The sequence below is a fragment of the Equus przewalskii genome, chromosome 18 (assembly GCF_037783145.1).
Source record: "Equus przewalskii isolate Varuska chromosome 18, EquPr2, whole genome shotgun sequence".
NCBI lineage: Eukaryota > Metazoa > Chordata > Mammalia > Perissodactyla > Equidae > Equus > Equus przewalskii.
The window spans coordinates 36616350-36633371 of record NC_091848.1 but is presented as its reverse complement, the minus strand read 5'-3'; the positions used below and the strand labels follow the sequence as shown (position 1 = coordinate 36633371).

Sequence of the window (17022 nt, the reverse complement as noted above, 5' to 3'; positions counted from 1 at the left end):
GACTCTCAACCTCACTCGTGCTGATGTGAGTCATCTCTGTAGGGAAAGCTCCCTAAAGGAGCCCCTGGGGAGTGTCTACTGTGTCTGAAGAAGCACCAGAGGGCGAAGATGGCAGCCTGAGGTCATCTTTAATGTCCTCTCAACTCCCATTCTCCCACTGCTAGTGAGCAAAACGTCTGCTGGGACCATGCAGGAGAGGCCTGGAAGCGTGAGCTCACTCTGCCAGGATCCCCAAAGAAGAGGACAAGTGCAGAGTATTGTCTCCTTTAAGGTAGGTGGGAGCAAGGAACAATAGTGAGCCTCGGGACTTGGGGAGGAGTGTGTGTGAGAGAAAACACACACACACACACACCCCCACCCCCCCCCCACCCCCCCCCCCCCGCAGGAACTAGAGCTACCAGGGGCGGAAAGTGAAGAAATCCACCGGGAGCAGGTGTAAGCTCCAAGAGAGCAGGGGTCTTGCTGTTGTGTTCGTTGCTGTATCCTCTGCACCTCCATCAAGGCCCAACACGTGCTTCTGAATGAATGTGAGCACGAGTGGCTTCTGGTGAGAGTGCGCTGCCCCAGGAAACAGATAACATCACGCTTCCAAGACCAAAATGACAAAAACAAGACACAATTTTTTGTTTGGGGAACTAAAAAAATCCCTTAGTTTTGAAATTTGAAATCTTAATGGAAAAATTTAAATATGCTATGATAATATTGTGAACTATGTTTGTGGGCTGGGAGATCAAGTGGAAGAAATCATCAAATTTTACACAAAGGGTCAAAGAACTGGAAATAATGGAGTAGAGGAGAGGCTCAGACTCAAATCTGTGAATATAAGGAGAAGGCAACATCATGGGAGGAGGGGAAATAATTATAGAAGTAATTGAGGAAAATTTCCACAGTTTGGGAAAAGAGTCTGCAGATTAGAAGGGTCCACTAAATTCTAGCTGGAGTTACGGGCAAAGGCATACACCTAGGCATAGCCTATACAAAGTATTGAATTTCAAGGATAAAAACTGTTACAAGCATCCAGAAGAATAAATACTTGGAAAGTAAAAGGAACCAGGCTAGTAGCAGACTGTCATCTGTAGCACTGGGAGCTTGGAGACAGTGACATTCCCAGGCTCTGAGCAGAGAGGACTGTCAGAACCAATTATCCTGAGCCCAGCCGTATGACCCCCTCTCGGGTTGAGGCAGCCTGACTGTGTGTGTTAGCCCCCCTGCAGCCTGTTCATGGGCACTTCAGTGCCTCACCTCACGTCCACGTGGGTGAGTGAGATGGTCCAGGCATGAGCCTTTTAAAGGACTGGTCAGGTGGAGGCTGGGCGTGCAGAGGTAGAGCAGGTGTATCTAGCCGATAGACGTGGGGTCTGTCATCAAATGAAGTGGTGACTATAGCTCAGAATCTTAGCAAACTGAAATTGATCAGCCCCTTAGAGATCATCTAATCAGTCATCCCATTTCACAGATGAAGAAACTGAGGCCCATTGAGAAATGATTTGCACAAGGTGTCAGAAGTAATGACAAGCAGAGTAAGGACTGGAATCCCTGTCTCTTGACTCCAATTTGGTATTTTTGTTATTAAACTCTTTACTCACATTCTATATGGGTAGATAAATTCCACTTTTTTACCCTATATCTATTTACAGATACGTAGCTACACATATAATATTCTTTCACCATTTAATCATTGGATCAAGAAGTATTTACTGAACACAGGAGGTGAACTAGACGTACATTGTCCTGGTCATTATGAAACTTAGTTTCTAAACTAAACTTTCAAAAGGATTTCCATACTATCATTAAGAGACATCAGCCAGTCTTTCCTTCCTATCAGTAGCAACTCAAGAGATGCAGTCTTCCATGGCTACCAGGATTCAATAGAAAGTGCCCAAACTGGAGTAGCAGTTCTATCATTGTCCCCATCGACTCCTCCCTGAATCCATACACGTTGCCAAGTGACTCAGCAGTTCCTTCCATGCAAGGTGGAGAATATGTCCACAGTCTACTGTTATTGGGCTTGGCCATGGAATTGCTTTGGCCGATGGAATGTGGGTGGAGGTGACGGGGTACCAGTTCTGAGCTGCTCACTGAGTTTCTGCTCACCCCTCTTTCATTTCTGCCACTCCCATGAGAAGAACATGCCCAAGTTAGCTCACAGGTCCCAGAAGAATAAAGGAAAGTAGAGCAGAGCACACCCCAGCCTTCCGCAGCCTGATGCACAGGTGCCCCAGCTGGTCTGTACGACTGTGAGCGTGATAACGTATGCTGCTGCTTGTATGCCATGGACTTCCGAGGTGGTTTGTCATGCAGCAGGCGCAAACTAACACATTGAACAGCGTGCCGCAGCTCTCCCAGATCCAGCTCTGGTTACCAGGAAGACAACCACCATTCCACCAAGAATCAGCCTTCCCTCAGCCTTTCCAGTCTTCACTTCTGGCTGCCTTCAGTGATCTCTCTTGAAGAAACAACGGCTTGGTTCTTGTGTGCATTCTGCATTTCAACACAGTAAGCCCAACATCAATCATTGAAAATGATAATGGGTAACCCCAAGAACTCTGCAATGGCTTCCTGCACCCCTTAACAGGTGGATATGCTATCACGTTATTAGCACACATCAGGGCACACAATAGGTTGACTAAGCATGGGCTAAGAGGACCACGAAGCAAAGATGCAAAAAAATATATTTTGAAGGAATCTGATATGTTTTTTAAAAAGTATGAGAAAAATCAGGACTTCTTGTGGTTCTTTACATTTATTTTATACAGTCGTGCATCACTTACAACAGGGATACGTTCTGAGAAATGCATCATTAGGCGATTTCATCCTTGTGTGACCATCATAGAGTGTACTTACATAAACCTAGATGGTATAGCCTACTACACACCTAGGCTATATGGTACTAACCTCATGGGACCCCCATCATATATGTGGTCCATCATTGACCAAAATGTTGTACAGTGCATGACTGTAGTTAATGCTATTTTATTAAATACCGTTTTTATTTTGGATTACACAATGTGGGATGCCATATCTTTTTTAGATCCTAGGGCCTTTAAAGTTCGTAATCTGGGCCTGTATGAATTATCAAGTGATTTTTTTTTTTTTTTTTTTGCCTGCTATCCCTTTGTTTTCTCTGTAGCCCTCCCAAGTCTATAGTTGGCCTTTATACCTCAGGAAAGGAGGCCATGATGAAAACACAGAGAAACAAAACAATTAGGATATTTTTTAACTTTCAGAGTTCAAGGTTTTGGCGTAAGTACTGGTTTGGAAGAACATTTGCCTCTCTCCTTCCCACCAAGGGGGCGGGGGGAGGAGTCTTTCTCTGCCCTGAGAGAGGAACAGGAGATAGATAGAATCAGATGCTGGGGTGGGCTGGGTGGGCTGCAATACGGTCTTCCCCACCCCAGGCCCAACCCCAGGAAGGGAGGGAGGGAGGAAAACGGACACCCAGACAGCTGAGGAGCTCTGGGCCCCACTTTTCTAGGAGGGGACCAGGAAAGCGGTGACCATCCAGACACTCCCACCTCAGCACAGAGCTTGGCAGTGGCCTTGGAGGCCCCCTTTGTCAGGGGCATAGCCTGAGGTGGCCTGAGCTTCCTGTGGCTCTGGGGTGTCATGACAGAGAAGCGAGACTGCCCTGAAAAGGTCATGGGAGTTAGCTGAGAAACAGATCTGGTGGACCTGAAGGGTTGCTCAACCATCACATAGGGACATCTCAGTGGAAAGTGGTCTTGATAAGGACAACAGTGTCTTAGCAGGTGTCAGTGTGCACAGAGCTGGCTCCATGAGCTCCCCTCCAAAGTCGTAAGACGGCATTGCCTCCGTGCACTGAGTAGCCCGCCAGGGTCGGATGTGGAGAGGATCCTGAAATGATTGTGTTTAACAAGACAGACTGTCCCTATTTACCTAGTAACTTTGTTTTCTCTGTCACTTGGATACATACTTGAAGCAGAGATAATGTTGAGTTGAAAGACAAAAAGCACACTTAAAATTACATTTTTTTTTTGCATACCTGAATGGATGGCCTAAAAATTCTTATCATCTCATAAAATTTGCTCAGGGAAAAACAGCCTAGTCAGTCTTTGATCTCCTCCCCTCCGTCACCTCTGCCTTCTTGCTGCCCTCTGACTTCCCCCAACTCCTTGGTCTCCTCTTGGGCCGTAGCCTCACCTCTTCCTCACTTCCGTGCCTTCTTCCCCTTTTAAACTTCAGGTCCGTCCAGTAGGGGATGTCTCCTCCCTCAGATCAAGCCTGCAGTCCTCATGTCCTCTGAGACGGTGCTGGGTAGGCAGGAGAGCCAAGCAGCCCCGGCCTGGTCTGGCCCTCCTGGAGCCTCTGCCCAGCTCCTCCACCCACGTGCAGATGCTCACACAGGGAAGACCCACAAAACTCTCTGTTGACCGTGTGTTTCGTTCAGTGTAGATTTGTTAATATTGTTTTATGGTCATGGGCCAGGACATGAGTTTGCCAATCAGCACATGTCAGCTCATACGAATATCCCCTTGTTGTAGGGCTAGCTGAACTGGCAGGGAAACAAGCCATGAGGCAGTGCCTAGGCCACCCCTTGTGTCACCTTCACAGAAAGGAGTCTTTAAAGTACTGAATTTTTGTGCCAGGAGCCAAGAAATTTGTGTCAGTTGTCATCTTCCCTCATTTTTTAAAATAGGAAGATTCCTTGAACTGCACCTGGAGTTTTGGTTAACGTGCATGTACCAGAGATTGCTCCTATGATGAAGACGAGAGAAAAAGCTACAAAGAAGAGGAAGGGGGGCATTTAGTAATTTCTTAGTCTGCACATAGAGGTACTTCATTTTATTTCAGCAGAGATGTGTGCCTCCAAGTCAGAAACTCAGATGACTCCCTAATCACACTGCAGAGTTCTGGGATAAGAAAACACAGCTGTGCTTTTTCCAGCAGAAGGTGCAATGCAGAGGAAAGAGCAAACTAGGGAAGAGATCCTCGAGCTGGGGTCTCACTGGCCAACTCTCACTCCAGGTGGGACTGACCTCAATTTCCTCCTTTATAAATGGGGACATACCTTCCCTGAATATCATGTGGGCCTATGGTGAGGGTCAGATGAGCAGAGGCTGTGTTAGTCTCAGGGGTTGATATTCCATGCTGGTAGGACCAATGAAGCTTTTTTTTCTTTTTTTTTTTTTTGAGGAAGATTAGCCCTGAGCTAACATCTGCTGCCAATCCTCCTCTTTTTTTTTGCTGAGGAAGACTGGCCCTGAGCTAACATCCATGCCCATCTTCCTCTACTTTATATGTGGGACGCCTACCACAGCATGGCTTGCCAAGCAGTGCCATGTCTGCACCCGGGATCTGAACCGGCGAACCCTGGGCCGCTGAAGCAGAACGTGCGCACTTAACTGCTGCGCCTCTGGGCTGGCCCCAGGACCAATGAAGCTTTAACTGGTGAGCCTTCCAGCATGTTTCTGAAGTCAAACTAAGATGATAACCAGTCACCCTGATACACAGTTTAGTATGTTCCCTACTTACACATTTATAAGCATTATTCTGACAAGGGGTCTGTAGCGTTCACCAGAATCCCAAAAGGGTCGCGACCCAAGAAGGTGAAGAACTCCTATCTAGAAGGTCACTAGGGCTTATGACCCTGTGGTTACTTACAGTTTAGATGTTGCCTTTTGGCCACAAGGGTTTGAGGTCGCTTAAAACAGACATCATCTGTCAGAAGAATCAGAAAGCGCGTGGAGGGAAGAGGCAGGGCGAGGATGGGGGCAGGGGTCGGTGGAGAGGACAAGGATCCCAGTAAGAACTGGAGGTGGGTTACATACATGACAAATGAAGCACCAGAACTTCCTGGCACTGAACTCTAAGAGAAATAAATCGGATTTGAAGAACTTCTCACTGTGACACAGCACCCAGTCCATCTTGGAGGCGGCTCTGTCAGATGGGGCTGGCTGGGCAGTGACCGTCCCAGAGTCCCTCCCAGAGCTGCAAGCTCAGCAGAGGAGCCCTGCGGGCTGAGGATGATTCTTCAGGCACAGCTCCCCCTTCCTAGCACCACCGCCTGCTCAACCGTCTCATCCTCCTCCCTCCATTTCACCATCTCCCACTGAGGGTCTGAAGGTCTGAATGGAGCCATGTCCCGACTAAGAACTCTGGAGCCCCTGAGCTGAGGGGGGACAGAAGTCAGGTGGGGAGAGATGCGACTAAGCCTCCTCAGCCTGCTGACCCGAACGAGAGGGACCGGGACGCCCCATTCACAGCCATGCCGAAAGCCACAACTGTTTGCACACTTAGCACCAGACCAGCATCCAACAGGGCAGAACCTGCTTGGTGCACGCATGCACGTCTGCATCTCCAGTGCTGGCTAGACAGATCCACAGAGGATTCCTCAGGCGCCTCAGACACACAGGTCCAAGGCTTACCTCCTCCTGAGTTTCAGCCAAGCAGCTGTCATCTTCTTCCTCCACTGCCGCCTCTCGGCCAGTCACAGAGCCCTGCTGGTAGCTGAGCGCATCTTCTCAGAAGCACACAGGAGACCTGCACCTGGAAGCCCTCCCTCCAGAGAAGGGGAGGATAGTCAGTAACAGTGTCTGTCAGTGGCACAGAGAACAAGGCTTTCTCTCCTCCCCTCTGATCGTCCCATCTGGTTACCGTTCCCTGACATTCATCCCAAGAGTTTCATGATAATCAACCTCAAGCTTTGATCCTAATTAAACAAATTTTAAAAACACATTCTTCCCCCAGAAGAGGTGGCTGTTAGTTACTTTAGCTTGACTAAGTACTAGTCAACCAAGTGGACTGAGACTCCCCAGTCCTTTTAAAAAGAGTGACAGTATAATACCAATTGGGTTAAAATGGCATATATATGCATAGAAAAAAAGACTGAGAAGTCAGGCAGAAAAAGGTCAAGAGTAGTTACCTCTGCATGGGATGATTATAAAAGATTTTGACTTTATGACTTATTTCCCATTTTTTCCATGTATTTCTTTTTCAATTAAAACAAATTGTTAAAAAATCAATAAAAAGAATTACATTTGGAAATCTGTATTAAATCGATACAGACTGATAAAAAAGGTTACTAGCACCCACTCTTCTTCCGAACAAATGAGCACATCACTAGTCATCTTTCCAAACAGATACAAGAATTCTCCTGAGACTGCCAGGTGCTCCTTGCAGGGCCACTGCAGCCACACAACGGCGAGTCCCCGTGCGTTAGAAGACTCGCTCCCATCTGTGTGCTGCCACAGTCCGGTAACACGGGAACGGGCAGCATCACCCCTTGGTTTGAGAGAGCCTTCCAGCCACCTTTAGCCCCAGCTCCATTGTCTGTGTTGGGGGTCAGGGGGCCATGGCCAAATCGCCTAAGGAAAGAAAGAAGGGAATCACATACTGGGTCAGAATCTTAAGAGCCAGGTCTCCACACAGCTTGTCCCAAGAGCTTCCAGCAGGGGGCAGCAGGGCACCGTGAGCGGCTGGCTGCATCCACCACTGTCGTGTCGGGTGACATACCCCTCACTTCCACATCAGGTGGAAGCCAGGAGGAAGTCAGCCTTTAGTGTCTGAGGCTCAAGAACTCTGCGCCCTTACATAGCTGCCCGACAGAAAATGAGCCTTTGAACAAGTTAATAATCCAGGAAACCCACAATTAAAGAGAAGAGAAACCCAAAGTTGCTTCCAAAATCATATTTTCCTCAATCTAGAAAAAAGTCTCAAAATCACAGTTTTTTTTAATCTACTTTATATATTTATTTACATTTGGCTTTATTCCATAAAGGATTTAAGGCAATTTCATCACGTCACAAGGTCCGTTTCACCCTAATTACACAGGACAAAGAAACTCAGAATCTGCTCACATTCACCCCAGGTAACAGGCCCTATTTACTGAGAGGCATTTGTCTTAGCGTTTGCCAAAATGAAGTAAGGGGAGTTTGGTCCCAGGCTGGGAACAGATGAATTTGGAAGAAAGCCCAAAAGCCTCGAAGTGGTACCAAAAGCAAAAAATGATTAGTGAAAGATTTTACAAAAAAGAGCAGGTAGTAGGAGACTGGCCCTCTGGTTGTGGGGACCCAGTCGTAGTGCCAGCTCATCACTAGTCAGCCTCCTGACACCTGGGCAAGCCACTTCCCCTCTCTGGCAATCAGTTTCCTCTTCTACAAATGCGGAGAGGATCCAACCACCTGTGTGGTCCCTCCCATCTCAGATATGGGAAGCTAAGGGGACTTCAGGGCCCTGCAGGGAAAAAAAAGCTGAAATGGGTTGTGCTTTGGGCCTGGTTGGGGCATAGGAGTTTGGCTGGGGAAGGCCTTAGAAGGGATCTGTTCCTGATGATAATGTGGAAGAAGTGATTTTGTGTGGAACTCACACCCTGGCCCTTCTTCATCCACACAATCTATCGCTGGGAACAGGAGAGGGAAGCCAGGAGTGGTCTTCACAGTTTCTAGTCTAAACTCTAGGCACTTGCTCAGTGGAGCCACTCCAGCTGCCCCTGAGCACCCCTTGGAGACCTGTTTGATGAGCCCTGGTCTGGAGTATTGGGCTGGCTTGTATTGGGTCCCCTGAGGAAGTTTACAGCCACTTCAATCCCATGGGCACCACACAAGACCACTGGAGAAAGGCACATGCACGCTGTAGAGTGTCAGGCAAACACAAAATCTTTTGGTTTTAATCTTTACTTTCAATCCCAAACAATCTCTTTCCTTTTCATTACAAAAATACTAAACAAATATAGACAGGAGAGGAAAATTGACATTTGCAAACTACGTGCCTTCAACAGGCGTCTCAATAATCCCATCACCAACACCCATGTGCAAGGCATAGACATAAGGCAGACAGTTCTCAGGAATCAGAACTATACCATAAATGCACCATCTTTTTATTTCATATAAAAATCATCAACATGAAAAAAGCCAGACCGTGTGTCAGTTTTCAACATGCTGACACTCCCAAAAGCCTTCTCCTCTGGCCAGACTGGAGGCCCAGCCCTCCTGGAAGGGAGTGGCCACCCAGCATCTCCACAGTTCATCGAGACGACAAGTTGGATATGGTGGGGAAAGCGAGAGTGCCAAGGTTCCCTGGCCTTTCCTGGGCTCGGAGGGGTGGCGCCTAGCGTGGCTCTGGCCCAGCAGCCAGGTGCCGTGGCCGGGTGCCTTCCTGTGTGGGCAGTGGGCTCCTAGCCCAGGCTCACCGGAAGGTTTCTGTGCTTGTCTATCTAGAGAGCCGTGACTGAGTCGAGCAGCTGTCCACAGCATGTCAGTCTCTGACTTGATCCCCAGCTCCCTCCAGCCCCCTGAGGAGCCGTCAGTCCACTGTACCATTGTAGGATTTGTTGAATTTGTTGAAGGTGAAATCCACGGTGTGTGTGGAGATGGGCTTTCTGTACAGAGGGTTTGAAGCCTACAGAACATGGAAAGCAAGATATGTGTCAGTACGTTCCTTGAAACACACACACTCAGGGTTAGAGGCCCTTCCTAGCTCAGTCACCCAGAAAGGCAGCAGGCCGAACACACAGGTGGAAACAACAGCCTTGTGCCTCAGGACTGGTTGCCTCTAACTTGCTGTGCCCTGGGACAGTGCCTCCCCTTCTCTGAACTTTCATTCTTTATCCCCAACATAAGGGGTGAGGTCAGATGGTCTCTGGAGCCCCTTACAATTAACAGAAACTAACTGGGGATTCAGGGGACGCCTACTCTGTGCTCAGTCCTTTGGGAGCATGCAATTCACCTGGAGAGATAGGACTTACACATATGGATACTGTTAACAGACTACAAGAACTCGAGGTCCTTTCCTGGGTCGCTAAGACTGTCTAGACTCTTCCTGCTGAGGCTGTGCCGAGTGCCTCTGCCCCAGGAGTCTCTGGGCCTAGGTCCAGGGCAGGACTCTGTACAAGGCCCTCTGTGCTCCTGGGCTGTGCACTTCTCACATTCCAGAACCCGGCAGGCACTGCCTTTCAGGTTTTGTTTGTTTGTTCTGAATGCCAAAGATGTTAGTGGGCCTTTATCGTGTGCTTGAACTCAACCAGACATGTAAGCTTGACATTTTTTTCTACTTCCTACTTCCCACTGGCTTACCATCTCGTAGCGGGCCCTGGATCGCTCACTCTGGAACTTTGCAAACTCTCTCCGGTCATGGATGGTGACAAGCAGCTTCCAGATGGCCAGGAGCGCAATCCCAATCAGGAGGATACTGCCGACCACAGCCAGGAGGATGGTCATGGCATTGGGGGCGGTTCCACATTCTGGAAGGGACCAGGAGGCATGGTGAGCCAAGCCACCAGCATCGAACTTCAGGCATATGTGAAATGAAGGGTACACTTCTCTCCCAAAAGTCTCCCCTCCATTCTCTTAGATCCTCACATTGCTTCTGGGAGATTGGGTGGCCAAGCAGGTTTCTCCAGTGCACAGAAAGTAAGAGATTCAAGGAGGGATGGTAACTTTTCCAAGGCCACACAGCAAGTCTATGGCGAAGTCTAAATGAGAACCTTGGTGGCCACCCCACTTTCTCCCACCTGCCGTGTGCATGGCTGCATCTCCCCAACTCAAAGCACCCACATCCCAGCCTGGCCCAGTCACCAGGGCAGGACGCCGGACCACGTCTCAGCTCTCATGTGAATGTTTTCTGGAGCAGACTGGGCAGGCAGGAGGTTTCATGAAGCCACTTCCACAGGGGCTGGGCTGGGGGCCAGCCAACATTTGTAAGCCCTTAGTGCGGAGCCCTCTGGAGCAAATGTGCTTATTTTCAAAGAACCGCAAAGACGGCACTTGGAAACAAGGCTTCATTCTTACAGGCATGCATCCCGGGCTGGTACCGCAACACTGCCCTCTGCCTCTGGCCCAGGGAAGGCACATTATGTGGTCTGGCCCAATTTGGAAAAACAGTTTGCAATGCTGTGAACTGAAGAGAGCAAATCTTTTTATGCTCCTGCCTGCCCCCCTCCAGAGAAGAACAAAAGCGGTCAAGCTAGAAACCCTAATTCCTCCAAGGCCAAAGGCCATCGGTCCCTTGGCCCAAAGCATGTGTCCACGTTTGGATTGAAGGTGACCTCCTCAGTGGCCCAGGGAGCTGAGCACGGCGGCATGCAGGAATGTTGAAGCCGGCACCCCATCTGCCCTTCTTGGACTCCACACTGGGAAGTGCGGTGGCCCGGCCAGGGCTGTGTGTGTACCCAGATGCTCCCTGACGCAAGTGCGGGCCCTCCCAGCCCTGACCATGCAGACCCACCCTGCGTCCTCCCTGCAGAACCCAGGAGCTCCCGCCATCATTAGTAGTGCAGGTTAAGTGTGTTGTGTGTTTGCTTTCCCCCTGTGCTCCGTCCCCTCCAAGATGAGGCCCTCCTGTACTCCTATGCATCCCAATCACGCTCCCCAGAGCTGTGGCCCAGCAGTGGGCCCCCAGATGTAAACCACCTTTCTTCTCAACTCTAGCAGTCGGATAGGGGTGACCTTAGATCCTGATCTTTATCAGAAACTGTATCCCTCCTCTCTGGAGTTTGGAAAGGGCAGTGAGGAGAGACAGGGGATGTGTACAGAGCAAGGAACACTGTCAGAAACCCAGCCCCCGGAGGGAGGAGCTGGCCATCACCCACCTGGCTCCCTGAGGACTGTCAGGTTGGACTTCCCACTGGGGAGCTCTGCGTAGGTGAACATCATGACACAATCCTTGGCAGTTTTGTAGAAACAAAGCACAGCCTCCTGGTCATCTTTCACTGGAAGAAAACCAGGCAGAAATGTCCCGAGTGTGTCTCTGATCAACTCAGAGCCGCTGATGTACGGGGCAAGAAGCCCAGCCCCTCAAAGAAGGAAGAAGGTACAGACAGAGAGGCTTAAAGGAGAGGCTGGGCCTTTAAAAATAAGTTCAGCTTTCTCACATCAAGATCATGGGCCCAGGCGCTGAAGTGAAGTTGCTCTGGGAACCTGCACTCCCTTACGTGTGGGGACCATTGTGGAATGCAAGAGAGAATCTTCAACTCTCTGAAGTGCTTGCTGGGGGCGATGTGAAAGCAAAGAAGCCATTGAAGCTTGGGGCAGGCACGTAAGTGGAACTGGCCATGGAAATGAAAGGGGTAAAGAAAAGAAAGAGCTGTCTTGATCCCCTGTGAGGCCTGAGCGAGGGTTCATACTTGAGGCCTCTTGGCTGAGGGCCGGCTACAGAGGCCAAGCATCAGTAGCTCTTCCCGGGATGTAAAACCAAAAAGACCCACAAGGTGATGAGGACATCTGGATAAGACTGGTACCCACAGTGGTACCTGCACTGAGATAAGTGAGCCAGCATTGGAGGCCTGGCCAAGCCCAGACCTCGACTGGCCTCACTACTCTATCTCCTCAAGCTGCCTCCACTCCTCCCTGTCCCTACACAGCTGTTACCCAAGGCGAAGGTGTCACAATCCTCCGTCCAGGCATTATGTGCATTCCAAGGCTCCCCTGGGAAAGGGGGACATTGATCTAGGAGGGAAAGGAGGTAGGGAAGAGTGTGAAGTAAGGGGAGGCGAGTGGCTAGGACACGGCCAGTAGGTCCTGAATACTGGCTGCGGGTTAACACTGGGAAATGCTTTCCAGCTCTGGCCTGTGTAACCCTGTTGCTCAAAGGAGTTTTAGCCTGGAACCAGATAAATTAGTGTGGTTATCAAACACGAGGGCCTGGACTTTTTCTCTCAGCCCCCAATCATAAGCCTGGTCTGGGTTAGCGTGAACAAATGTGTACATGTTCATGAACAAAGCCTAGGAGAAGGAAGGAAAAAGTGAATTCGAACAGAAACCTTCTCTGTGAAGCAACTGATTTATCTCAGGGGGAGAGACTGAGAGGAAGCCATGCATGATGGGCTGCAAGTGCTGCAGAGCCCGTGAATGGGCTAGCGGGCCCAGTTAGGGGGCAACCACCCTGGGTCTGCAGGCAGAACTTGCTGTGAGCCAGGCCTCAAGGAGCAAGACAGAAGCAGGGGCAGGAAAATGGGCAGGAGACGGGACTCGGGAAGCTCCCTGCTGGCTCCCTGGATCTAGCTCAAGTCCTGGCATACAGTAGGCGCTTACTGAATATGTGTTGGCTGAATAGATGACTTGACATACTCAGGAGCCATGACTTAGCCAGAGCAGTCAGTCAAGACCAGGGAGGCAGGAACAAGGAAGTCTACAGAGGAGGCAAGTCAGGGCCCAGGGAGACAGGCGGCTGGGGCTGGGAGTCTGCAGCAGCTGAGGTCAAGGTAGAGGGCAATGCTGCCAGCAAGGGAGCCTCAGAAGTGGAGTACCCTTTCAGGTACCCAGCCTTTTTTCCCACCATTTTAGCCATTTTAAAGTGTACAATTCAGTGGTTTTAGTATACTCACAGTGTTGTGTAAGCATCCTCACTATCTAATTCCAGAACACTTCCATCACCCCAGAAAGAAACCACACCTGTTAGCAGTCAGTCCCAATTCCCTTCTCTCCCCAGGCCCTGGGAACCACGAATCTACTTTCTGTCTCTATGTTTTTGTCTATTCTGGACATTTCATATAAATGGAATCATACAATATATGTCCCTTTCTGTCTGGCTTCTTTCACTTAGCATAGCGTTTCAAGCTTCATCCATGTCATAGCATGTGTCAGCACTTTATTCCTTTTTATGGTTTCCATTGTATGGATAGACCACTTTTGATTTTTCCATTCATGAGTTGATGGACATTTGGGTTGTTTCCAATTTTTGACTATAATGAATAATGCTGCTATGAATATTCATATACAAGTTTCTGTGTTAACATATGTTTTCAGTTCTCTTGTGTATACATCTGGGAGTGGAACTGCTGGATTGTATGATAACTCTGTTTAATTTTGGAGGGAACTGCCAAACTGTTTTCCGAAGTGGCCGCACCATTTTACACTCACACCAGCAGTGGATTATGGTGCCAGCACAGGGTCACTTTGATTTGCTGTCACTAGAGTGTTCCAGACCAGTTCCAAACCCAGTCACATGTGTAGAGGGGTAAGATATGTGATTTGCATCTCTTTACCTTAGAAACTCCACCTAGACGGCAGTGGTTGTATTAGAAACGGTAGGGTTGCAGCCTGAAAATGGTGAAAAGCACACATCTTTGCAGCTCTGTCTGAGCCTCCTTGTGGCCTCATGGTCAGAAATGGACTGGCAGCCATTCATCCAGAGGTAAAGGCAGAGGGTTGGATGGATGGTGTCAAACTGGTTAGAATGACAAGAGCCCTGACATGCAGGCTGCTGAGCAAGACAAGAGAAGGAGGAGTGGGCAAGATCTGCCAAAATGGGTGACGTGCCACCAGGAGAAGAGCCGGGGTGGCACTCAACCCCAGGGTCAATCCAGACTGCATGCGAGCTCAACCCTCCGCCGCCTGCAGCCCATGGGAGCTGTGCTGGGCTGGGGCCAAATGTGGCAGAGACTGGCTTGTTGTTCACCAAACATGGTTTTCCTGCTTCCTGGGCACAAGGTATGACTACATTTCCCAGCTTCCCCTGCAGTTAAATGTGGCCAGATGATGAGTGCTGGCCAATGAAAAGTGGGTAGAAGTTGGGTGCACCATGTCCAGACCCGGCCCATATAAACTTCCTGTGTGATCCTTCACTCTGCCTCTCTCCTTTTGCTGACTGAATGGAGAGGATCCCAAGGCCCCTGAGGAGGGTGGAACCTCGCTATAGAGGGTGCCTGAGTTCCTGAGTGACCACATGGAAGGCCTTGGCAACCAGGAACATCTTCACTGGACTTTCAGTCAGTCGGAGTGACACACCGACTTTGATTTTAAGTCATTGAGCCTTGGAATTTGTTTGTCATAGTAGCTAACATTACTTATTCAAACTAACACCCCAACTTCTCAGAGACCCTGGGAGAAGATGTGGCTAGGAAGGGACTGTCCAGCGATGGGACAGAAACCTATGAACAAGGAGCTCTTGTAACCTGGAGAGCCTGGAACCCAGGCCCCAGCACAGGTTCCCCACATCCTCTTGAGGAGTCAGCATCGTGCCAAGGATGCCGAGGCTGTGCTTTCTAACTCAAGGCTAAAACTTCCCTCCCCGCTGCCAAGCAGCCCTGAAGATCATCCCATGGGGGAGAAAATCTCTAGGTGTCTGCCAAGATCCAAAAAGGGACGGCTGCCCAGGGCCGCTCCGGCACACTCACCGATGGTGTCCACCCGTGTGATCACCTCATCCTTGCACAGGCTTTGGCAGGTCTGGTTGTCAGCCGGGCTCCCTGAGTGAAGCAGCAAGCACTCGACACAATCTCTTTGGAAAAGAGGCAAGAAATGAGGGTGTTAGGTGCTGTGGAGCAGTTCCACACGTGAACTGAGCTCCCGACAGTGCATCCCAGCCCTCCCGCAGGGCCCTGAAGGCTGTAATCTCTTTCTGTCTTCAGGTGTTTGGCCTCAGGGAAGGTTTCTGCTCTGCCCTTCTTGCTGCTCTTACATGGGGAGGCCCGAGGGTTCCTGGAGGGACATGTGTGAGTTTGGAGGCGTGTCTGGTCTAAAGTCAAGTTGCAGGCTGGAGACCTTTCACATTCTGATACCAGGAGCCAAATCCATCTCTAGTGTGTCAAATGCTTCCCTGAGGAGTCTGCCCCAAACTAGAAGTTTCTGAGTGACAAAAAACTGTTCCCAGCCTCGTAGAGGGTCCTCAAAGCCCCACAGCCAGTGCTTGCTGCCCGCACATTGACCCAGTTCCCAACATGCCCACCAAGGGACCGTCAGCAGGGCGGGCTCTCCAACCACCAGCACAGTGGACTCTCCAGGGAGACTTTCAAGACAAAATACCACTGCCTGCACCCAGCCACACCCACGGAATCGCACCTCTGGGCCAGAGCCTGGTCTCCAGGGATCCTGACTGACAGTGAGGGCTGAGCACACCCATCCTGGAAATTCTCAGGCCCCAGCCCCCTTCGTCCTCCCAGACGGAGCCCACCTGGCAGTTCCCCAAGGGCCCTGCTCTCCACTCACCTGTCAGACTACACTGGACTCTGGGAGAGGCTACAGGGTGGTGGCCCCCTCCCAGGGAACCCACATTCAACAGGGGCCTTCTGAAGAAAATGGGTTAGGAACCAGAGGATATACTTTGAGCCCCTCTCCCCCTACATCAGGCTGACAGTTTAAATGAGATATTGTGTGAAAATGCTTAATTAAAATGCTCAATCAATAGTTAGCATTTAGACTTTCCATGGTCAACAGCCAGTTCCACAGCTTCTCCATCCGCCTTCAGTTACATCACAGAGAATACGCCCGTGAGGGCACGAGGCCAGAGAAGCTAAGCCTTGACTAAGGGTCTGAAAGCTTGTTGTGGAGGGGAGAGAGGGTTCCTGACCCCTCTGGGGACTGCGGGATGGGGGCGCATAACCAGAAGGGTGAGAACTCAACCCCAGGGAGGAAGGGGCTGGGACGAAACACCCCGCTGGCGATGAACTTTCAGGAACTCTGTGAGGCAAAGGTGCTCGGTGGCCCGCAAGGAGGGTGAGAGCCCCCGACACAGGGACTTCCTCAGGAACCCTCGTGAGGACTCGAGAGCCAAGTGTGCAGGGACAGCCACTGCTTCCCTGCAGCCGCGCCCTGGCACCAGAGGGCAGGGGGACCTCCTGGGCCTCGCTACCTGGGACAGCTGCCCAGCTTACCCCACAGCCCTGTGGGGACAAGAGGAGCTGTGTGTCTGGAAAGCTCTCTGGCAAAAATTTAGAGGGATACACAATCACCTCGCCTTTATTGTTATCATTTTTTAATCCCTTGGGATAAAGAGGCCAGCTAGACATTTCCAGGGCAGAAACTGTGGACTGGACCCTCAGAACTGGAAGGAAGCTCAGAGAGCGTTTCATTAAGGCCCCCTTATTGTACTGGTGAGGAAAATGAGGCCAAAGAGAAGTCAAAGGCAGCTGGGTCCAGCACCAGTGCCCGCCTCTCAGACGAGTCCTCTCTCCACTTCCTGAACATTCAGGAGGAATGGGCAAGTGAGTAGAAAAAGTAGATAAGACTTACGAGGGTTCTAGTATGATCAAGAATTCTACTAGCCCAGAATCGGCCACAAAATCCCACTCTCCTGGGAATGACTTCACGAAAACATTCTGGAGTTACAAACAAGTTGGTAATGCTGGCA

The 17022-nt window shown here is 50.1% G+C and overlaps 1 protein-coding gene across 1 annotated transcript in view; it reads right to left on the bottom strand.

The window, feature by feature from the left end:
• Window positions 1-7685: 7685 nt before the first annotated feature.
• ITGB5 (integrin subunit beta 5) overlaps window positions 7686-17022 on the bottom strand; it is a 109184-nt gene continuing 99847 nt past the window's right edge. The window contains exons 12-15 of the mRNA XM_070583712.1: window positions 15071-15174; window positions 11546-11665; window positions 10032-10198; window positions 7686-9357 (exon numbers count right to left, since the gene is read on the bottom strand). Coding sequence (XP_070439813.1) covers window positions 9262-9357; window positions 10032-10198; window positions 11546-11665; window positions 15071-15174 — 487 coding nt within the window. The 3' untranslated portion in view covers window positions 7686-9261. The remainder of the gene's footprint in view (window positions 9358-10031; window positions 10199-11545; window positions 11666-15070; window positions 15175-17022) is intronic.